Raw genomic sequence first — 20,640 nt, 5'->3', positions numbered from 1 at the left:
TAAAGGCGCAAAACAGGCTTTGTCGGACTGTGTTTTTTGTATATGACAACACATATGTTACCTCAAGACAGCTTCTCTTCTCTTTCATGACAACAATTGCCGCACCATTATCCTAAGCAACCAATGGCCCCTTTAATTGATTCTGTCTGTATTTCAGCCAATCACATGCAGTTAAAGAAACAGTTTACCCAAAATTGAAAATTCAGTCACCATTTACTCACCCTCTTGTCATTTCAAACATGCAGAACACAAAAGAAGATATTGAGAAGAATGTTGGTAACCAAACAACGGCGGTCTCTTGCATTGGTTTTGTGTCCATTCAAAATAATTTTAGTTTTTGGGTGAACTATCCCTTTAAGTTTCCCTTCCATTTAAATAACACACTAAAGCCTCTTGGTTTGACAGCATCTGTGAGATTCTCTGTTCTACCTGTGATGATTGACACTGCCAAAATGAAAGCGTTCCAGTTCTCTTATACTCTCAGGCTCTCTGTTCGAAGTGCTCCCTGGAAATCACATTTTCCTTCCCATGCTAAAGATATTCCCTGTACTCTTGCTCTGCCAAAATATTAATATTTTTTCCTTGTCTTCTTAGTTGTCATTGTTTCTTACATATGCCGCCTTTATGACACATTGTGACTAGAGGGCGGATTAGCATCAAATGTTTGCAAAGCCGAAGAAGAGACCTACACCACATTATGTGAGCTTCGTGCACACTCACAAATGAGACAAACAACTCCTGGACGCCCACAGCGAGTGGACTCAAGAGAGACAGCGGTCAATAAGGTAATGCAGAGAAGATCAAGCATGCGCAACAAACAAACATGTTTTATACTGCTTTCAACCAGTTCGAAAGGTTAAAACAAGGTTTATGATGTTTTAACTACAGTGAAATACAAGTGTAACTATATAATCAGTGGGAATACGTGTGAGGTTTTTATACCCAGATTTGATTGGATGTATGAAATAATAACATGGGTTAATATAATTGTTCTTGTTCTGTGGTTTTATCTATTGGAAAGTAATTTCAGAGGAGGAGGAAGTTATTACATTGTGATTAAGGATTAAAAACAAACATCCTTTATTCTTCAGGAAAATGTGTGCTGATAAATAACCTGCAATAAGACTATAAAATGCAGGGCCGTGTAAACAATTTTTCAGGGGCATGTGCTGAAATTGAAAAAGGGCACCCCCCCTTTATTGGTCAGATCTTAATGACAAATTAAATCAAACAAAATAATAGTCTCAAACGCTTAAGATTTATTCACTATTAATAATCATTTTCCCTTTCCTTCTTAAAAAGGATAAATAAATACTTACCTCACTATTCTTCGCTTTGTATACTGTGCTAGGGTTTAATGGACTCGTTTTGATGCACTTGTGTATTTTGTTGCCTATGTTGTTATAATTGCTTCCAATGTTTCCTCATCTGTAAGTCGCTTTGGATAAAAGCGTCTGCCAAATGACTAAATGTAAATAACAGGTTGGAAATATACAGGAATTGAATGAAGCTCTCAAACACCCCAAACAGTCTTTATGGCTAAATTCTAAATTAAATACAGAAGAAAACTCATTAAAGCTACAAAAAACAATCATTCTTTTCTTTTGTTCTTAGATTAACATTAGTGACAGCAGCAAGTTTAAGAATGCGGCCTCTTTAAGAGCTGACAGTCTGCGCAGATCTGACACGTTCCCCATTTTGCTTTGTGCTTAAGAAAAACAAAGCAAAATGTGCTTTAAGGTGTAATCTTGTGTGTTTTTGTTCATTCAAGCACGAAAGAGAATGTAGTACTGGTGCGCTGCCTGACACATTCTGAGATAGATTGACGCAGCCCTTTAGCCGCGCACCAGATGGGACCGCTGTAGCGTTGCGCTGTGTCGCGTCACGCAGCTAGAAGCTATTGACGCGTTGTACTGGACACGTCAAAGAAACTGTTTGCGCATAAATGGTTCAAAGTGCGTTATTGAATCAATTAAATCTGGATATATGAAAAAACACCCTCACAAAAGGGCACTTCAGAGTGAAAGGGCAAAATGGGCATGTGCTCTGCACATTAATAATCAATTCAATTCAGGAATTGAATAATCAAATTTGGAGATTTATATAGAAAAAAGATAAAGGTAAATCTTTACCTTTACTGATAAAGCATATAACGGGATATAACTCAGACAAAATAACCATTCAATGTGTTGTTATGTCTGTCTGTCTGTCTATCATGAGCTCAGTTTTCCAGTTAAAACCATTTATGCACTTCCAACACAGTTCAATCATGTGTACTAGGCCCCACAATGCATGAATTAATAAATAAGAGCCCCAAATACTGCATGCAAAAAATGCAAAACATTTGTAACCTGATGACTGAAATACACCATAAGACTTATAAACTTATAAACGATGGTCTCGTCTTTGGCCCCGCCCCTCTCGTTTGACTTCCCTGGAAAGTGTTATTTTCACTGTTTGGTCATTTAGTCCTGTCCTTGTTCCCCCATCGTGGATTTAGTTTTGTCCCTATTAAAGTCTTGTTTCCGTACCACCGCTGCCTGAATCTGGGTTCTCTTTCCGGTTCACCCCACTTAACGAACAAGCCATAACTGATCCCAGCAGGCAGCCATGGACGGTGAGCAGTGCCCATTGAGATCTCAGCACAGTGTCATAAAGTGTAAACTCTGTATAGCATGGCATGGGAGACCAGGGTTCTGGAACTGCACTGTGATAGAAAACACTTTTATACCTTTTTCTATCACAGTGCATATCATAAAGGCATTTGTTTTCAGTAAAATTGATTTTAAGGCTTAAAATTCATTTTAATTCATAACGTTTAGGGTAAGGTTAGGGCTTTATTATATCTCAATAAGTTGCCATCATTTATATAAATAAAACAATTTGCACTCTGCTATTATTGCACAATGTTATCTAACACTATTTATAAGTAGCCTACCAATAGCATCTAATTACTATTTCTACTTAATACACTAACAATACAGCAATTTTCAGTTAGTGTAAATAGCATATCGCTATATTCATGTTAAAAGATAAGAGATGACAAGTTAAAATCAAACACACTGCAAACTCCATTTAGTTGCTGTGCAATAACATTTAGGCAACAACATTTCCCTCTGCTTCTGTTGACAGTCCACATACTTTACAAAGTGTTAGACAAAAATCCAAATCAAGTTCTTAAAAGTGCAGTGTGTTGTAGATTACATCCTCTTAAATGGGGGATAGCGTGGCCGGACTCACGCAACTCTAATCTAACCCCACATGTTCAGCAGTCCTGTTATCTGCAGAGCGCTGGTGTCTCTCTCTTAGTAATCACACTTTGCTGTTGAAGTCCTGCGGCCCTCTGAATTCTGATGACATGCAAATACACCTCAACTGCTGATGAATGCGCTTTTACATTTAAAAGTGCTATGCACTGCTGTTAAAGCTCATTTTTCGTCATATCAACAAATTCCGAGCTTTGGAATACTGACATTTCTTTGTGTGCTTTTAACTATCCTCTAAAGTCAACCATTTTGGTTACAGTTCCCTCTCCCCATCCATCCAGAGGTTAAGATGTGGTGTGGCATGGCAGATGAGAGCTATCTAGTCCTCTTTTACACCCTCCTGGTGGCGAATGATGCCCCGGTGACTTCACGTGACAGCTTTGCTGCGGCAGGGTTCTCTGCCATGCAGCTTTCTAGAAATCATCCCTGACACCAGTTGAAATGAGGTGGTTGAATCTCCGCCGGAGGTGCGCATTCCCTAAATAGGACACCCTTTAGGAAAACTGCATATGAGTGGAACATTGAAGATGTGCAAGGATGCAATCTTTACCCACACGCAACCCAAGGCTGCAAAATAATGCAGCTCAATCTCTGGAGTTCCTTAAAGCCTCATAAACACACATGTCCCTAGCTGTAAAGGAAACAGGAGCTTTACATTTTCTCTCTGCCTCACACATAGAATGTGGGCAAATACAAACAGTATGTCAGTACAGTCTCCTCTTTCACTATGGGTTCTTTTGGGGTGAAAATCAGCAGGGACCTGATGCAAGATTATGGAAGTTTATTAAAACTTTTAAACATTTCTGTTCGTTCGCTTTTTTATTGGAAAACGTATACGCGAATGAGAAAGGTTTCCTTAGCATCTCAGATCATTTTTATTTGAGGCACTAAAATTATGATGATATGATAAAAGGAAGTACATTAATAAAACAACTGCAACCAAAACTTATTCTGGAAATAAAGAATTATAAAGGTATTTCTATGTTCTATGCATTATTTGTTTACACTGCAATAAAGTAATAATAAATGGGATGGACAAAAATGATAAACAACAAATATAACAATAAAAATAAAATAAAAAATAACATGTTGGCACAAATGAGTTATATCATAACCCAACAGTTGGGTTAAACTTGTAATCCAATATATTGGGTTAAAGTAACCCACACAATAGGTCGGAGCTATAGTCCAGCATTGGGTTATTTATTGACTATATTCTAACCCAACTGTTTTTAGTGAGTAAACTGAGTGAAAATTATTGATACAAATGTACTTAGTTGAAACCCAAACCACAGCTGAGGGAAGATGTCCTACAGTGAGGACAAAAAGATCATGTGAGGCACTGCGGCATCTGTAGAGCATCAGCTTTCATGTAAAACACCCTGTGGTTTCAGTGTCCAAAATTCAATGGACCAGCATTGGGAAGTAATATCTCCAAAGCAGATATTATATTGGCTAAAACCAAAAAGGATATAATCAGCACTAAAACACATTTACTACTAAAAGTAGAATCATTCATAAGCCAATGACATGATTTAAGTCAGCTATCATTTGATAGCTTTGAAGGGTCAGTCAGATAATAAGGTTATCTATTAATATTGTCAAACTATCTATTTGCATTTTTTCAATAGAGACAATCACTTTATGCTTACGCTTGAAAGACGAAGATCAATAATATCAGTGTCAAATCAATTTCTCTATTTAACACATAATTTAACATAGCATAATAATCTGTGATACATATTGATAAATATTGACAGATAAATGCCAAATGTGCCGTTTAATTTTCCATCTCCTGCTCTTTGGCAACTCACATTAACAGATGGTACAGATGTGTAGGGGGGCGGATGCTAGCCTGTTATTCTGTTGGCACAGCCTCAACGTTGCAGTGGAACACATCTCATTTAGCTTGCTTCAATTCAGCTTTTTTAAACGTATTTGTTCTTGATAACAATTCTACAAAGCCTATAGGGGAATAAGCAAGAGTCGTTAGCAGGCTACAGAATTTAAGATCGATTTTCCCAAGCTTACTCATACTATGCTGATGAATCATTACAAGAACCTTTTCTCACTGTTGCTACGGTGCATTACGCAAGACACAATGCTGAGTGTGTCCTTGCTTCTCAAGAGAAGAGTCTCTACATGCATAATAAAAAAATGTCAGATAGTGTTGGGGTGACATGAGTAGTGCAGACTTATGATAGTTGTCATTTTATCAGAATTAAAATCTTATTTATGTTTTAAATTAGCTTTCATTTTTAGATAAGAGTTTTATTTACATTTTTGTGAAATATTTAGTTGATAAAATAATAGATTTTATTGTTTATTTGTTTATGTTGCTATATAAGATTAATCAATTTTAGTTTTAGTTTAGTTTATAATTATTATTATAATTTAAGTGCTTTAAACTTATTTCAGTTTATTTCTGAGGCTACATTTCTTTACATTTTTGTTCAATCATTTTAGGCCAATATTTCATTTGATTTCAATAAACAAAAAAGCCTTCAAGGTTTTAATTTGAGTACACTAAACGAACCTTGAAGATCATTCAATATTTCTGTGATTGATTTTAATATTGTATTAGTAAATGCTGAAATTAACATGAATTCATATTAATAAATGCTGTAGAAGTATTGTTGATTGTTTGTTCATGTTAGCTAAAGCAAAATAATTGTTTACAAATAGCACCTTATTTTAAAGTGTTACTGAACATCCGTAAATAAGATCAACTTAAAATGAGATTTATTTTATTTCTTTGAGTAGCAAAATGAAACAAAATGATTTTTTCTTGGTTTTAAAGAATTCTAAAAAAATTGTGATGTGTTTACTCAAGACATGTTTGCTTAATGCAGTTTGCCAATGGGGTAAGAAAAGTAATCCAATTCAAAAGGGAAAACAAGATTATTTTTCTTACCCCAATGGCAAACAGCTTTTTCTTGTTTTACGCGAAAACATCACAAAATGTTGTTAGAAGATGAAGGTCTAAATGCTTGTGCCATTTTGTTTCTCAAGTGAATATATCTTGTTTTCCAACACAATTATCTAAACCTCATCAAACCAAGACCAAAAACGTAAAACTTAAAATACCTTCTGTACATAGTTCATTACGACAGGAGCAGAAAAACAATTCTGACATTGAAAAAATAAGACACCTCCACGTAACCATTGCACTTTGAGGTCTAAACCCAGGGGGCAAAGATGGGTTTTAGTTACAAGACCTTGCTGAAATTTTGCCCTCTAATCAATTGTATGTTCTCAGAGGGCTTGTAAACATTAAAAGCTTCATTTAAATACCGCTTCACACTTTTTCTTTAATGAGGAAGGAAGGACCTGAACTGCATTAGGTTTTGAAAGGCTCTTGACTTGTGAGCCCACAGGAGAGATCTAGGCTGGAAGCATGACAACAAGAGTCCACCATGTCGTGATCATGCAACCTTGTGCGCAAATGAAAGCTTTGGTGTGTAAAATACGGGCAGCGGTGCAAGAAGAACTACAAATGAACCCTTCCATTGATCCAGAGAGGTACAGCGGTTGAAAATCCTTTTGAAATTGTAATGAAGGTGTTTCACAGAACACAGTCAGGTCACAGTCCTAGCAAGAGAGCAGTGTGCATGATGCAGAACGCACTGAAACGCTTCACAAAGAAGTCTCATATTGCTCATATCACAAGACACTTACTCCTCCAGTGGTTCTTTGTACTGAAGGTGAAATGTGCTCTTTCTTATCGACAATATGCCATGCTCTGTAAAATCACACTGTGATTGATCTCTGTAACAGAAGACCTTCCCCGCTGGCCTATGTAGGATAATGATTTGGTTGTTTGGTTTAAAGGTTAAAGGTTAATTTCTAACGCTAAAAGAAATCTGACCAGTAATGCACAGGACAGTGAGATATGCATCGTCAATATATGGAAGAATGTAATAAATCAAGGGTGTCGATTTAGTTAGGGATGTGTCCCTATATTCAGGGAACACCAAATAGTCCCTACCTATAATTTCGACCAAATGAATCACTGATGTCTGTCTGTGTCTTGCATTTTGTACTTATTACTTATTTTATTCAACATTTATTTATCCAGTAATCATGTAATTGAAAAATGTTACAAACGCGTTCTGGAAAATTAGCGCTGTTTTGTTTTCTGCAACGAGTCCCGCCTCCGTAGCTCATGTTGCTAATAGGATTTGCTCTCCCTTTCTTGAGTCCCGCCTCTCTAACACATGTCGCTTTATGCTTGGTTTTGCCTTCACTCGCTAACGTCTGACGTAGGCTTCAGCTGATTCGGTTCGGTTGTACACAACCAAAGCTCTGTCAACACGTCACGAGGACCCTGATTATACAGGTTACCTTAGAAAACATTCTCACCAAGAGTTTATTGACAAAAATAGGAAAAAGTTAGGAACTCATATTGATTCAGGAACAGTGTGTTTCCCATTGCATGACAATTATATGTCTGTCTAACTGTTAGTGATTTGTTTTGCCATGCGAGGGTTATGTCTTAGGCAATATAAAATGCATATCATGCATTTAAATATATAACAAACCAAAGTAAGCCACTTGTACTTTTTCTCAATTGCTTTTGTCTATGGCATTTGTAATGATTATAGTAAGCATTAGATATCTAAGGCATAAATGTGTCAATGTGGAATGCATTAATACATTATTTTGTCTGGCCAGGTGACAGAAGCAGTCCTGTCATGTTGTGGAGAGGCAGGGTCACAGGTGAGGTCAAACAATGACATGGTAGTAAGTTAGTTGTGAAATTCAGTACTGTGACACATGTTAGGTTGACAATTAATCTACAGTATAGTTTTTGTTTTGTGTTTAAAATGAGAGCTTTGAATTGTTTAGATGCCACGCACCAATTGTGTCATTTAATTTAAATTAATTAGTGTCTATTGAACAGTCAGTCTACAGTAGTTTTAACAGTGTGAATGTATATAAAAAGTAGCTAGTTGTATATTCTGATGTATTTCTAATTAAACTGATCATGCCGTAGCCAGAAATAGACAGTGTAAAAATGAGGGTGCCAACAATAAAAAACAATTTTAAGTTTTGTTAAATGATTATATTGTTTAAAATCAAGTAAACGGCGACTTAACTTTTGTGGCAATGCGGCTCTTCAGACCAATTTTATGTCCCCAACAATGTCAAAATAAATCTATGCCTTTGGTAATAATAAATAAATAAATATAATAAGGAACCAATTTGTCAATTAAAACTGTCAATAAAAACAAAACTGCAAGAACACATTTTCATCAGTGACTATTTAAATAAGTCAGCGCTTATTTTAATGACCTTCACAGGAAGACAAGAGACAAGCGCTTTAATGAGACAAATTTGGTCAGAGAAAAAATGCAGGCCTCTGCTTTAAACACGTTTTGCCTTTTTTAACCTTTTCAGAATGAGATAAAACACAATAGAAGTATGTCTCAAGACAAACTTACCCTGCAGTTCCCAAGTTCCTCAGCAGTTAAGATGATAGTACCGCAGGTCTTCCCTGTTATCCCCCTAAAAACAGAGATGAGATAATATCACACAATTGTCCCTTATGTTTAAAGTATATTAATTCATTCGGCAGATCCAATCAGTTTCCATTAGTTTTATTTTGGTCTTCCTAAAAAAACATAAAACACACCAAAACCAAAATATGTGTAGGCTGAAGCCTTGCCATAAAGGTCTAGGATGGGATTGATAGCGGCCACTAATGGTGACTCTGACAATTGCAACCAATCTCTCAGTTCTCCGCTAACCCCTAACTTTCGAAACACCACCACAGTACAAAAAAGACGTCATCGGCAGAGTATTCTCATGTTGAAGTAGGGAAGAGGTCATGCAGGCATTAAAAAGACTGCAGAAAGAGCGATGATTCATTTATTACACAATTTTAAGGATAAAAAGATGGATAAAAGTCAGGCCTTACGTTAATATTATAAGACTTTCCAGCAGAGAAGCTTTAGGATCCGCGGTAATAAGGCTTCTAGTGGAGATACTCATAGAGATCTATGGAGATAACGTTACTTTCCAGCAGAGAGAGCCGTTAGAGAGAAAGATCGTCTAAAATCACCCCAGATGAGGTTGCTTTGATTCGGATCATAATGTGAGCAACATTGGTTTGTCAGTTTGTTAGAAACAAGATAAGTTGTTGTTGTAATATAGCTGTTTAACGGAACAGTTTTGAGCGTCATCGTTTATCTGGAGGCAGTGTGCTGCTTGTATATACCCTTGTCGTCTTAGCTTATTTTATTCATTTGCATTATTATTTGCGTGTTTTAAGCTATGATAAAGCTAAGCATTTCATACTTGCGTTGCACAGCACGTTTGAGGGCGGAGCTAGCTAACGGTAATTAGCAACGCGGTTAAAGGCATTTAATCTTATAGCAAGTTAGCAGTTAGGAGTAAATTAGTGGACATTTTGTAAAGTCCCGCTTTGTAAAGTCAGGGACAACTGGACTACGTACCGCAGGGCAGAGGGAGAGGAAGAGGCAACTTGTTTTGTGGAGCTGTTCGTCCGTTTAGGGCTACTGTACAAAACATGGCAGCGAATTCAATGTTTGTAGCCCTACTCTGTATGTAGATATAAATAGCTTATTATATGGAAATACAAACATAACTGTTCATTACGTAAGGTATTTATATTATAAAAATATTTGTGTACATTATGTTGCCATTCTGTCAATAGATCCTCCTAAAAATCCCACATTGCTCCATTAAAATAATTTTCAATTCTTTTGCAAGCCCATGTAAAGGGATGAAGATAAATCATGTTTTTCAAGACATGACTTTCTTATTTTTGTGTAACACAAACTATATTTTGAGAAAAGTGCCAGTGGTTTTGTGTCCATTGATTGGAACTCAAGTGTTCCAATGTGGTTTGGTTATCAACATTCTTTAAAATATCTTCTTTTGTATTCTGCAGATGAAAGAAAGTCAAACATGTTTGAAATGACATGAGGGTGAGGAAATGATGCAAGAATTTTCCTTGTAGATTGATCCTTTTTGCTTACACAGTACTTCTGGTGTACGTGTATGTACAGGCAGACATAATATTTATAGCATAAGAATCAACCGTGAAAAAGAAGGTTGTTTAATCGAATCGATGAAGATCTTTCACACAATATACACAACCACTTGAGGCCACTTTAAACAAGAAATCAGAAACACTTCCTGAAGGGCCTAAACTGATTCTCATTAGCATTGCTGTTGTCCACATGGTTAAGTTCTCCTGTAGGATTCTTCATTTGCAATAGAGACAGATGTCGGCAGTGTGTGTTCGCTCATTGGACATGTGTTCACAACTGAAAAGCACTTTGTTGACATGTTTTTCTCGCTGAAAACCATGATGGCTCCACATGACTACTGTCGACAAACATCCCTCACACTGGGACGGGATTATTGTACAACAAAGTTCTGTTCTCACCAGATGGACAGTCTGCTTTTGTCTTGAGGGCTTGGGTTTAGGCCATGAGAGGAAGACAAAACAATTCACCACAACATCCGTCTCTACTCATATTGGACATTATCACAGTGCTGTAGGCGAGCACGTATTTTACAACTTTTTGTTTCAACTGAAATTAGCACTTCTTATTGGCACAATGTCTTCAATTTTTCATATTATTCTTGATGAATCTATGATATATTTATTATTCATTAATATTGTTTAATGCATTTTAAAACAATCGAAAAGCGCTGAAAATCTAAAAAAGTGTAGAAAATCTACCCTCTAGTACTGCAATGTGCATTTCTGAGAACAGTGTCCTGACTGTACAAACTGAATTTCATTTTATTATCCTTTTAAACTCCAGGCTGCATGAGGTGAGAAAATGCCATTCCATCTCTTCTGTTTGGACAGGGGTCCCACAGGTGCTTGCTCACACTCAAATGTTTGTTAATTGGTTTATAAGTCAGTCTTCATCGTCCCGCTGGAACAGTCTCAGTTTATACTGTTGTACGATTACAAAAGGACCTTGTACTAACCAGCCACAAAGGCTGAAGAAACAAACAGGAAAATGTCTTGTTGACAACATCCAGTAAAGTAACCTTAAGAAAGTTATTATTGTATCTTTCTCATATTGTAGTGTTTAAGAGACAAAGAAGTCAACTGATAAAATCAGGGGCGCAGATAGGGGTAATGGTAAGGACACACTTCTGGAGGCCCCTGCGGCAGTCATACCCCGAGACATGATTGTACTTTTCACGACACTGGAACCAGATTGTGGACAGACCCAGGGGGAACACCCCCAGAACGCGATTTTATTAAATTTTAATAAAAATTTAATTAAATGTGTGGAACAGTAAAATGAATGTAGAGTTGTATAGGTAAATTGTTCACAAATCTTCATTTATATAGACTTGTAGACTTGGCACATTCCAGATTAGCTTCTGACATTGTAGAGATCCTTTTACCAGGAGACGCTTGAGACTTAAGCAAAAGTTTCCATTTGTTCTCTCACTTCTTGTTAAACTCACTAATGTCGAGGAGAATGAATTGAGAATAAAAAGTACACGTATTTTGTGTAAAAAGGAAAAGCTGTTTAATAAAAAAAAGTCAGATAAAGTCAGGAAACCCTATTATACATGGCAAGCAGGAAGCCATTTAGCAGATGTTTTTATCCAAAAACATCTGACTTAGTCTGATCATTAACTCGTGTTGCATCAAAAATGTCACATTTAAAAAGCATTTTAAAAGGCATTTAAAAGGTTTTCCACAGGAAAAACAACAGCATACAACTTTGACATGACATGAGGGTGATTAAATAATGACTTTTAGTTGCAACGTTCCATTGATCCCGCACATAAATTCCCCGGCTCCCAGAGGATAAGAGGTGCTCTGTGTACACCATCCATTTTCAAACTTGACTTCTATATTTGTGAAGCTGTGCTCTGAGACTGGAAGCGGGTTCTAATCAAATACAGTAAATGTGGACTTCTGTTCTCGCCCGAAAACCCCAAAGCATTCACTCGCCGACTGGATCATGACTCCCTGCTTTACTGCCTTTGTTCTCTGCGGCAACCAGAGTAATTACAAACCCAACAGAGAGAAAACTAACAAAAGGAGAAATGTAATAATGGAGGCGGCACTTTACATATTCATCTCATATTTGCCTTGGGAACCGCAGAGATTTGTGTGGGGGTGAAAGCGCTGAAACTTTCTCCAGGCAGTGCGAGAGAGAGGTAATTTGAATTTCCTGTAGTTATCCGAGCATTTCATCAGATTTTTTCCGGGACGTGCATATGGTGCAATGAAGAAGATGGCAGTTGATGATGTAGTGGAGACTGTTAGCTGTGTCACAATCCAGGTTTCATAGATAGAAATGAACAGCAGGTAAAACCAGGGAGGGGGTTCCTAGAGCTGCTTCATGAAAATACTGAAAAGCTTGCATTTCCTTTGGTGATAAAAGTAGTTTTAAAGGGATACTTTGGCAAAAAATTTTTGATATTTTTTCACTCTCATGTCATTCAAAACAGTATACGACTTTTAAGATATTTTGAGAAATGTCTCTGTGTTTTTGTGTCCATACATGGAAGTCAATGGGGTTCAGTGTTATTTGGTTACCAACATTCTTCAAAACAACTTCCTTCGTGTTCTGCTATACAGTTATACATGTTTGGAAGGACATGAGGGTGAATAAAAGATGACAGAATTGCAACATATTCAAGCCTAGCTAAGCTGAAACTCACCAGGTTTAGCTTGTTCCAATCTGAAGCTAGTTTAAGTTTACAAAAGGACAGCTATTGCATCTTCATTTCCTAACCCGTTAGGTATATCAAGCTCAATCGTACAAACAGCTGACTTCTGTTTATCAGTTCGCACTTCTCAGCAGTGGCTTCAGCCTCTAAAGGCATCCAAATGAACAATAAGTCACAGTAATGGGTTTCTAATGTTGTGCTGTGCCCGCTCTGTCGGCTAGCTCGCTACGAATGAAGCGAATAATGCCAAAGGCTACTTCTGTTGGCAGTAATACGACAGAGTTAACAGCTGTAATCTGGGTTTTATGGAAAACTTCTGCGGTCCTTTGTCTGAGAAATAAGGTCCCGGCATCTCACGGCACCCCAGCGGTCGTACATCTACACAGCCGGCCCGTGTCCAACCCGAAAGGCTCGTAAAAAACGGCAATGACTTTTATAAACTCACAGGAGTAGATCATGTATCATTCCACACAACGGCAAAAAGAAACAGCGGTTTGGAGGTCTGGAAGCGGCTGTTATAAATTTACGGATGTAGAGGATGGATGATGCTCGAAACAGCAGGTGCTGTAGCCCTCAAATCGGACACTAATGTCTATGAAAAACGATGAGGGATAGCTGTAACATACTCACGGCGGTATCGGATCGGGATGCTGTGATTCATTTTTGGACCTCGCTCTCGGCGAGCGCACCTGTGCAAAACAAGCATATGCGTGTGGGTTCTAACAGCTGAGGGGAAGAAACACAAAAGACGGGAAAACAGTACTTCCCACACAAATAGATTATCAACCGGTGATTTTGGCGATAAATGCGGCCTGGCGCAATGAAGTCGGCACGATGGAGATGTCCTCTTATTTGTTCAAAGTACTACATGAAGGTGCGAGGAAGGTACTGAGATCCATCCACTGAGGAAGGCGATGGGAGAGAGTGATTAACATCCCTGTGTTCCCGACAGCCAAGCGGAAACCTGCTTGTGAGTGTAATTTCACGGGTGTTTGCGGATTAATTCACACAGATGCACACTCGCGCTGACATGATTCGATTAGCCAGTACATATAACATATAATGAGATGTCTTGGCAGTGGTCGTTGAGTCACCAGTCATTTCTATCTACACCAGTCATTGAAAAAAATATCTTTCTTTATCATATCGAATTAAAGGGATAGTTGACCCAAAAATTGTATCATTTACTCAGCCTCTTGTCATTTTAAACCTTTATGACATTTACATTTATGCATTTGGAAGACACTTTTAACTAAAGCAACTTACATTGCATTATTCAATACTTTGTATTTGAGTACGTGCTATCCCTGGGATCGAGCCCATGATATTGGCGAAGCTAGCGCCATGCTCAAACCACTGAGCCACAGGAAAGCTCTGTGTTTCTTCTCCAGAACAAAAAAGAAGATATTTTGAAGAATGTTGGTAATCGAACAGCACTGGACCCCATTCACTTCTACTTGTATGGACATGAAACCAAGGCAAGTGAATGGGGGCCAGTGAACAACCTTCAAAATATCTTCTTTTGTGTTTACATACAGGTTTGAAAGGACAAGAGCGTGAGTCAATGATGACAGAAATGTCACTTTTTGGTGAACTATCCCTTTAATTTAGATATACACACACTCACACAAATATTGTGGCATTATCTATTGCGTAAGTGCTGATGTTTCAACGCTTGCGTGACAAATCGCCTAATGGTGCTATGAAGAAAAAGTTTACTTTTCCAATTAGCAGGGTGTAGAGAGTGAGTTTCTGTGCAGTCATCTATAATGAAGACAGGAGGTCTCAGAACCACCGTGCCATCATTCAAACGGCAGGATTAATGAGTTGCTGCTGATTTAGGCTGCCGAGAGAATCTGCCTAAAACCTGCGCTCATAAGTGCCAGTTTCCAAGAGAAACACCTTCACATCTGACCAGGAAGTCCAACCTTCTGTTTACACTCACTCAAGTGCTTTTTATGGCACACAATAGACAAAGTCAGAACTCCATAACAGAATGTTATATATTCTCCTGGGTGTGTGTACCAGTTATCATGTTTATCTTAATGTACCAACCCACCGTTGAGTGCTGGGTTGGTACAAAAAAATGTGCTGCAGTGAGTAGTGGGGAAAAACCATTATGCATGAATAATTAACGGCAATATTCAAATGTATTCAATTTATTACGTTTTTTATTCTGATTAATCAAATTGTAAAAAATAGCCTCTTAAAAAAAGCAACCGTGGTGAGTAGCACTGTCAAATCACAAGCCGATTTGGCAAGTTACTTGTTTAAAAAATGATGTTCGTTCACCCCCAATTTAACTCAAATACTCAACTCAGTACTCAAAACTCATCGTGATGTATTACATACAGTCTAATTACGCAGCATCTTCACATATCTGACTACACAACAAATAACTGCAAAAACATTGTGTGCGTGAGGTGAGCTCCAGTTTATTTGACGATGGTTTCTCTCTTTAGACCAACACTTTTCTGGGTTGCTTAGGAAGAATATCTATAATTTGTTTATTAAATTAAAAACATACCAGAAAAGTATTATTAGTGTAAATCAGGCTTGGAGCATGATTTTCAGTGGAAAAAAGTGAACTATGGTAACTTTGTTTTATGCAGTCGAAGCAGTTGTCCACTTTTTTCCTTTCCAGCCTGGCAAGTAATTCAAATTTTTCTGGCCCTGCCAAGATTTTCACTGGCCCCCCACAATAAAGTATTAAATAATATCTAGGTATTTGTTTGTGGGTTTTTTACCCATGTAATCTTCTTAAAATAAGGCATGATACCGTAATAACTAGCCTATAATTAAAATTTTGTTGAAGAAAACTAATCAGTAACTAATAACATAAGATCAAGCAATTAAAGTATGTGCAATAGCTCATATAAATGTAATAAAGCAAACATTTGTTTTTCAGTCTTAGGGAAATTAATATTAATATTTAGATACTGTATTGGCCAATATATCGGTTATCGGCTTGCAATGTTAAAGAATTATCGGTTATCGATATAGGCCAAAATTGACATATCGGTCCCTAAGTCTTAGAATGACCAAAAAGAACTTCAACTTTTATTGGTTTGTTTGTTTATTTATTTGCCAAAGTTAATTTCAAACCGTTGTTGATGTCCAATGTAAAATCTGGGTCATCAACTCAAACCTTTTCAAACTGCTCCACTGTACATGCATAAGGCTAGAAGGATAAGTTGGCTCACCCTATATTGTCTAAGCTTCCAATTCTATGTGTATTTTGAAATCACACATCAGCTTCATTTCAGTCAACGGTGAAAGAAACAGATAAGGTGCCTTTCATGCGCAAAACAAACGTTTTGATGAAACTATTCTTGCTGCGACACTCCCATGGCAAGCTGACTCATTGGCACAGCTGTGGGAAAAACTCTTTCATCTTCCACGTTTCATCTTCCTTGATTATCAATTTTTTCCCCCAAAAGTCTTACGAAATCTCACAGCTGAAAGTTTCACATTTTCCTGTCCACAGAATTTACGACAACGTAGAGACTGTATTAATAGAATCAGAGTTTCATTCTGACAAGTGATTCTTCAACTAACTTTGTGTTCATTCATGTCACACACCTAACACTGACGCAATACTACACTATAACTTATTAGCTACTTATGGGAACATATAAATCACAGACACCACTCTTCTTTATTGTGTTCATTGCAACGTGACAGTGTGTTGTTTTTACAATGTTAAATTGATGCTTGCACCCTATAGTGCTCTCACAACATCGTATATATTATTTATACTATATACATTTGTTTATAACATATTCTACTGTCTAGTGTAAGTGCTCAGTTTTCAACTACCTCCATTAATGTATACTTTAATCAAATTAAAGTGTTATGGAATTCAAACTATGTTTGTATGTGCATCTCTACAGTTCTGGCAAACTGATCTTGGAGGAACTCTTAACTATTGTGGCTAATTTGTATGATTTTGTGTGAAATGTACAAAAAATGTACAACTACTAGAAGAAATGCAAAACTGAAGCTCCATGCACCCCGCCCCTAAATCTAACGTCACTGGCGCGAAAGCAAATCATCCTAAACTTTACGAATCAGATCGTACGAATTGGCCAACTTGTAAAATAGTTACAATTTTGACGATTTGGTTCTGGACATGTACTTCAAATGTGACTTGTCTCTAAATTGCTGTTTCTCAACAGTTTTTCCAAACACTGCAATGTATTTGAAGAGATGTTTGCGTCAATCAACCCTCAGAAACACCAAAAACATTAGCAGTGTCTCGCAGAAAAAAATTAAGCAAATAAAGCGTGAACGTTTACCGTTTCAACACACAAGATCTGTTATACATTACCAACCAACCCACTGGCCCATGTGTGACCATTTATCACACAGCTTCTTAGTTGTCTTAGTGTAGCAAGAGAGAGAGAAAATAAAGATGTGTGTGCTAAAGAAATATAGGCGCCCTAAAAAACGAATTACTGCATATGTGTGGTCATTATTCTTCAGAGGCACTGCAGAGCGACAGAACAACCATTCCACTTGGCCTTTATGTCCCTGGATCTTTCTTCCTTACATGTGGAGTCTGTCATCAGAACCTTTACAGCAGAACAATCAAAGAGCCACAGGTGATAAGAATCATATTTTTCATCAGACGACTGAGAATAGCTCGCCCCCTTGCTCCCAGGGGGCCGATGGATAAATGGGAACTGAAGTTAACTCGACTCTAACAGTGTGGATTTCTAGAAGAGTCTGGAAAACGAAGATAGAAAGTGCAGGGGAATGTGCAATGTCTTAATCAAGACACCGTTAAAGCAGGTCACATGACCAGTGTCTCAGCTGTTAACAGCCAAAGACCAGCAGGTGGGATGACTGTTATCTATGGGGGACATCGTCGATTCTGCAGGTGTGCGGGACACCTGTCACTTTTGCTGTTGCTTCTGTCTATCCTCTTAAGCTTTGTAGCTTATTTTGTATATGGGAAAATAACAGCATAGGGAGGAAAAGTAAAGGCCCAAATGATGTCATATTTATCTAGCCGTTTTTCCAGATGCTTGTTAAATCGCCAGACTCCCAGAAATAGAATGTACAAAAGCTGTCACTGGTGCGGTACACCTTCCAAAAATACATCTTTGTATCTAAAGAGTGCATAGTAGTGCCTCAAATATATTGGTACACTGTAAACAATTATTGTACAAAATGTAACTTAAAATTTAAATAAAAATGTGCGTATTTTTTAAACACAAACTACAAGCTGGGTGTAAAATAACATGGAAAATATGCAAATACAAACATTTATATTAAGTTCAGCTGCCGGAATATTAGTATATTAGTATAATATAGCATATTTATAGTTAAATTATACATATTGGGACTTTTAAAAACTTTGTCCCATTGTCAGTTTTTGGACACAATTTTCAACATGCAGCAGTATCAAGCAATAAAATGATGGGATTGGTCTTGAAAAATTGATGAGAGAGTTAGATCTCTTCTAAAATGGTGTAATTAAAATTTTAAGCATGTGTCTCCATTTGTTCTCACTGCTGTCTAGAAGAAACAACTAAGATATTGAGAATTTTTCACATGAGCAAAACACTGTTAGTTGACAGGCTACCAAATCATGTTTGGTATCTGTAACAAGTTCAATAAAAGGAAGGAGGCAGGAATTGGCGAACATAAAACAACTTTTAATAAATAAATTAAACCGTAAATAGACAACCAAACTCCAGGCCTGGTCCTCTCTCACTGGTGGTATGGTCGCTCGTCAATCTCCCAATCTCCTCCGTGATTCGAGACCTCGAATCCAGGCTTTCGTCCCACCTACCTCACTAAAGTCTCTTTAAATACATCTCTGTGCATTTCATTTCATGTTCAAACTGTCAGATTCAGAATCAGATTCGTATTTGTACATAGATACAGCAAAACACATCATGGGCCCTATCGTACACCTGGCGCAAGGCGCAGTGCAAGTGTTTTAGCTGGTTTCAGCCAACGCAGATAACATTTTCCAGTCCTGTGCCGCTTTGTTTAAAAAGAAAATGCATTTGCGCTCATTTGTGCGCCCATGGGCGTGTTGGTCTAAAAAAAGAGGTGTGCTAAGGAGCATTGTTGGCGCGTTGCTATTTTGAGGAACTGAAAAAAAACCTCAAACCTTGTCTAAAGTCAATATTTTTTTAGTTATTTAAAGAGTGTGTTAGGAATATGCTCCTATAGACGGGTGCAAAGCGCTCGTACATTCTGCTTATTACACACCAAGGGACGCGCATAAGCACACAATAATACCAAATATTTATAAAAATGAATTAGAATGTAAAAGATTATTATTGTGGACATAAAGACTAAAATCCAGTTTGTCCTGTAGATGGTCTGCTTGACTGCTTTATCTCTCATACGAGCAGACGCGTTTCCTTTCTGCAGAAGTGTCTGCTCTTCCAAATTTCGCGGTGTAAGTTGCAAATGGCGCGAGCGCAACTGGCTCTTAAAGGGAATGGATTCCTGAAAAACACTCATTACTCATTAAGAGAATCGGGATAACCCGTGTAGACCATGCGCCCAAGTGCGCCGACTGTTTTCCCAACGTTTAACTGCAAGGCACCTCACCCCTGATGCAAGGCACCTCACCCCTGATTGCTCTGCAGTAATGTGCCACTGTAAAAAAAAAAAAAACTACTTGTAAGTTGCTTTGGATAAAAGCGTCTGCCAAATGAATAAATGTAAATGTAACTAGCAAAAGTGGATTAGGACACGCCCCGAGTGCACCTGCGCCGTGCGCTGTAAACCATGTGCTTATATCGTAAAAAATAGGGCCCCATATATTTTCCACAGCAGAACTAAAAAAACATGCTACAAACAAAATGCCATATCTAAAAATATTCTGCTTATCAAACACAAACGGCAGACTGGTAACCTAACACGCATTTGCCTTTGAGCACATCTGCATTTTTCAGATTCACAGTTACAAACTCAAACGGCTCAGGGTGTAGGTGGGCTTCTAAAATAGGTGGTCACCATACCAACAACCGTAACATGTAGTCTGGTGGATGTGAAGTGTGCATTGCACATTTTGTTGGTCTCCCTTATGTGACACACCCAGTTCAGTTTTGCTAACAAGCTGATGGTTTGAATCAGATGTAATAAATAAGAGAGACACTCACAATGTGCAATGCTGTGGGTCTGCAAGACCTGTGAATCACTGTTGTAAATGCCTGAAAGAACTGCTTCATCCAGCGAAAGAGGCAAAGCTGCAAATGGCATACCTATTAGCACTTGACAAAAGATCATTACAAATCTTCTGTTTTTATGCTTTCATTCAAACATCTGAAAATGCAAAGCAAAAATGAAAAAGGCGTCTACCGATATTACCTTGCACTGGCGAAACCCATGTCAGACGGCTAATTTCAGATAAAGGTCTTTCTTTATTTCCGTTTCGCTGAATTCTCTCATAGCATGCATGGACTATTTGCTCAGCGTATTATGTAAGGGATAATGTACAGGCAGAATTTGAAATATATTTCTATCGAATGTACCTTCCACGAGGAAAAGCTGTTTACTTTCGGTTTTAAGGTAAGTAAGGTATTCGAACGTCACGAACAGGCAATTTGGTTCAATCATTTGTAGATATAATGTCATTTTATGTTATTAAATGACATTATATATAAAAATAGTCCGAAAACTGTAAATATCACAACTGGCCAATCAGAATCAAGCATTC

At 37.7% G+C, this 20,640-nt stretch overlaps 1 protein-coding gene across 1 annotated transcript in view; it reads right to left on the bottom strand.

Annotated features, from left to right (window-relative positions):
• Positions 1-20,640, bottom strand: part of cpne5b (copine Vb) — a 100,562-nt gene that overhangs the window by 35,952 nt on the left and 43,970 nt on the right. The window contains exon 7 of the mRNA XM_079482728.1: positions 8,711-8,774. Within this exon, the coding sequence (XP_079338854.1) occupies positions 8,711-8,774 (64 nt within the window). The remainder of the gene's footprint in view (positions 1-8,710; positions 8,775-20,640) is intronic.

This window comes from Barbatula barbatula, assembly GCF_947034865.1.
Source record: "Barbatula barbatula genome assembly, chromosome: 20".
In the NCBI taxonomy this organism is placed as follows: Eukaryota; Metazoa; Chordata; class Actinopteri; order Cypriniformes; family Nemacheilidae; genus Barbatula; species Barbatula barbatula.
The sequence above is the reverse complement of the archived record's forward strand: the minus strand, read 5'-3'. Positions and strand labels throughout refer to the sequence as shown.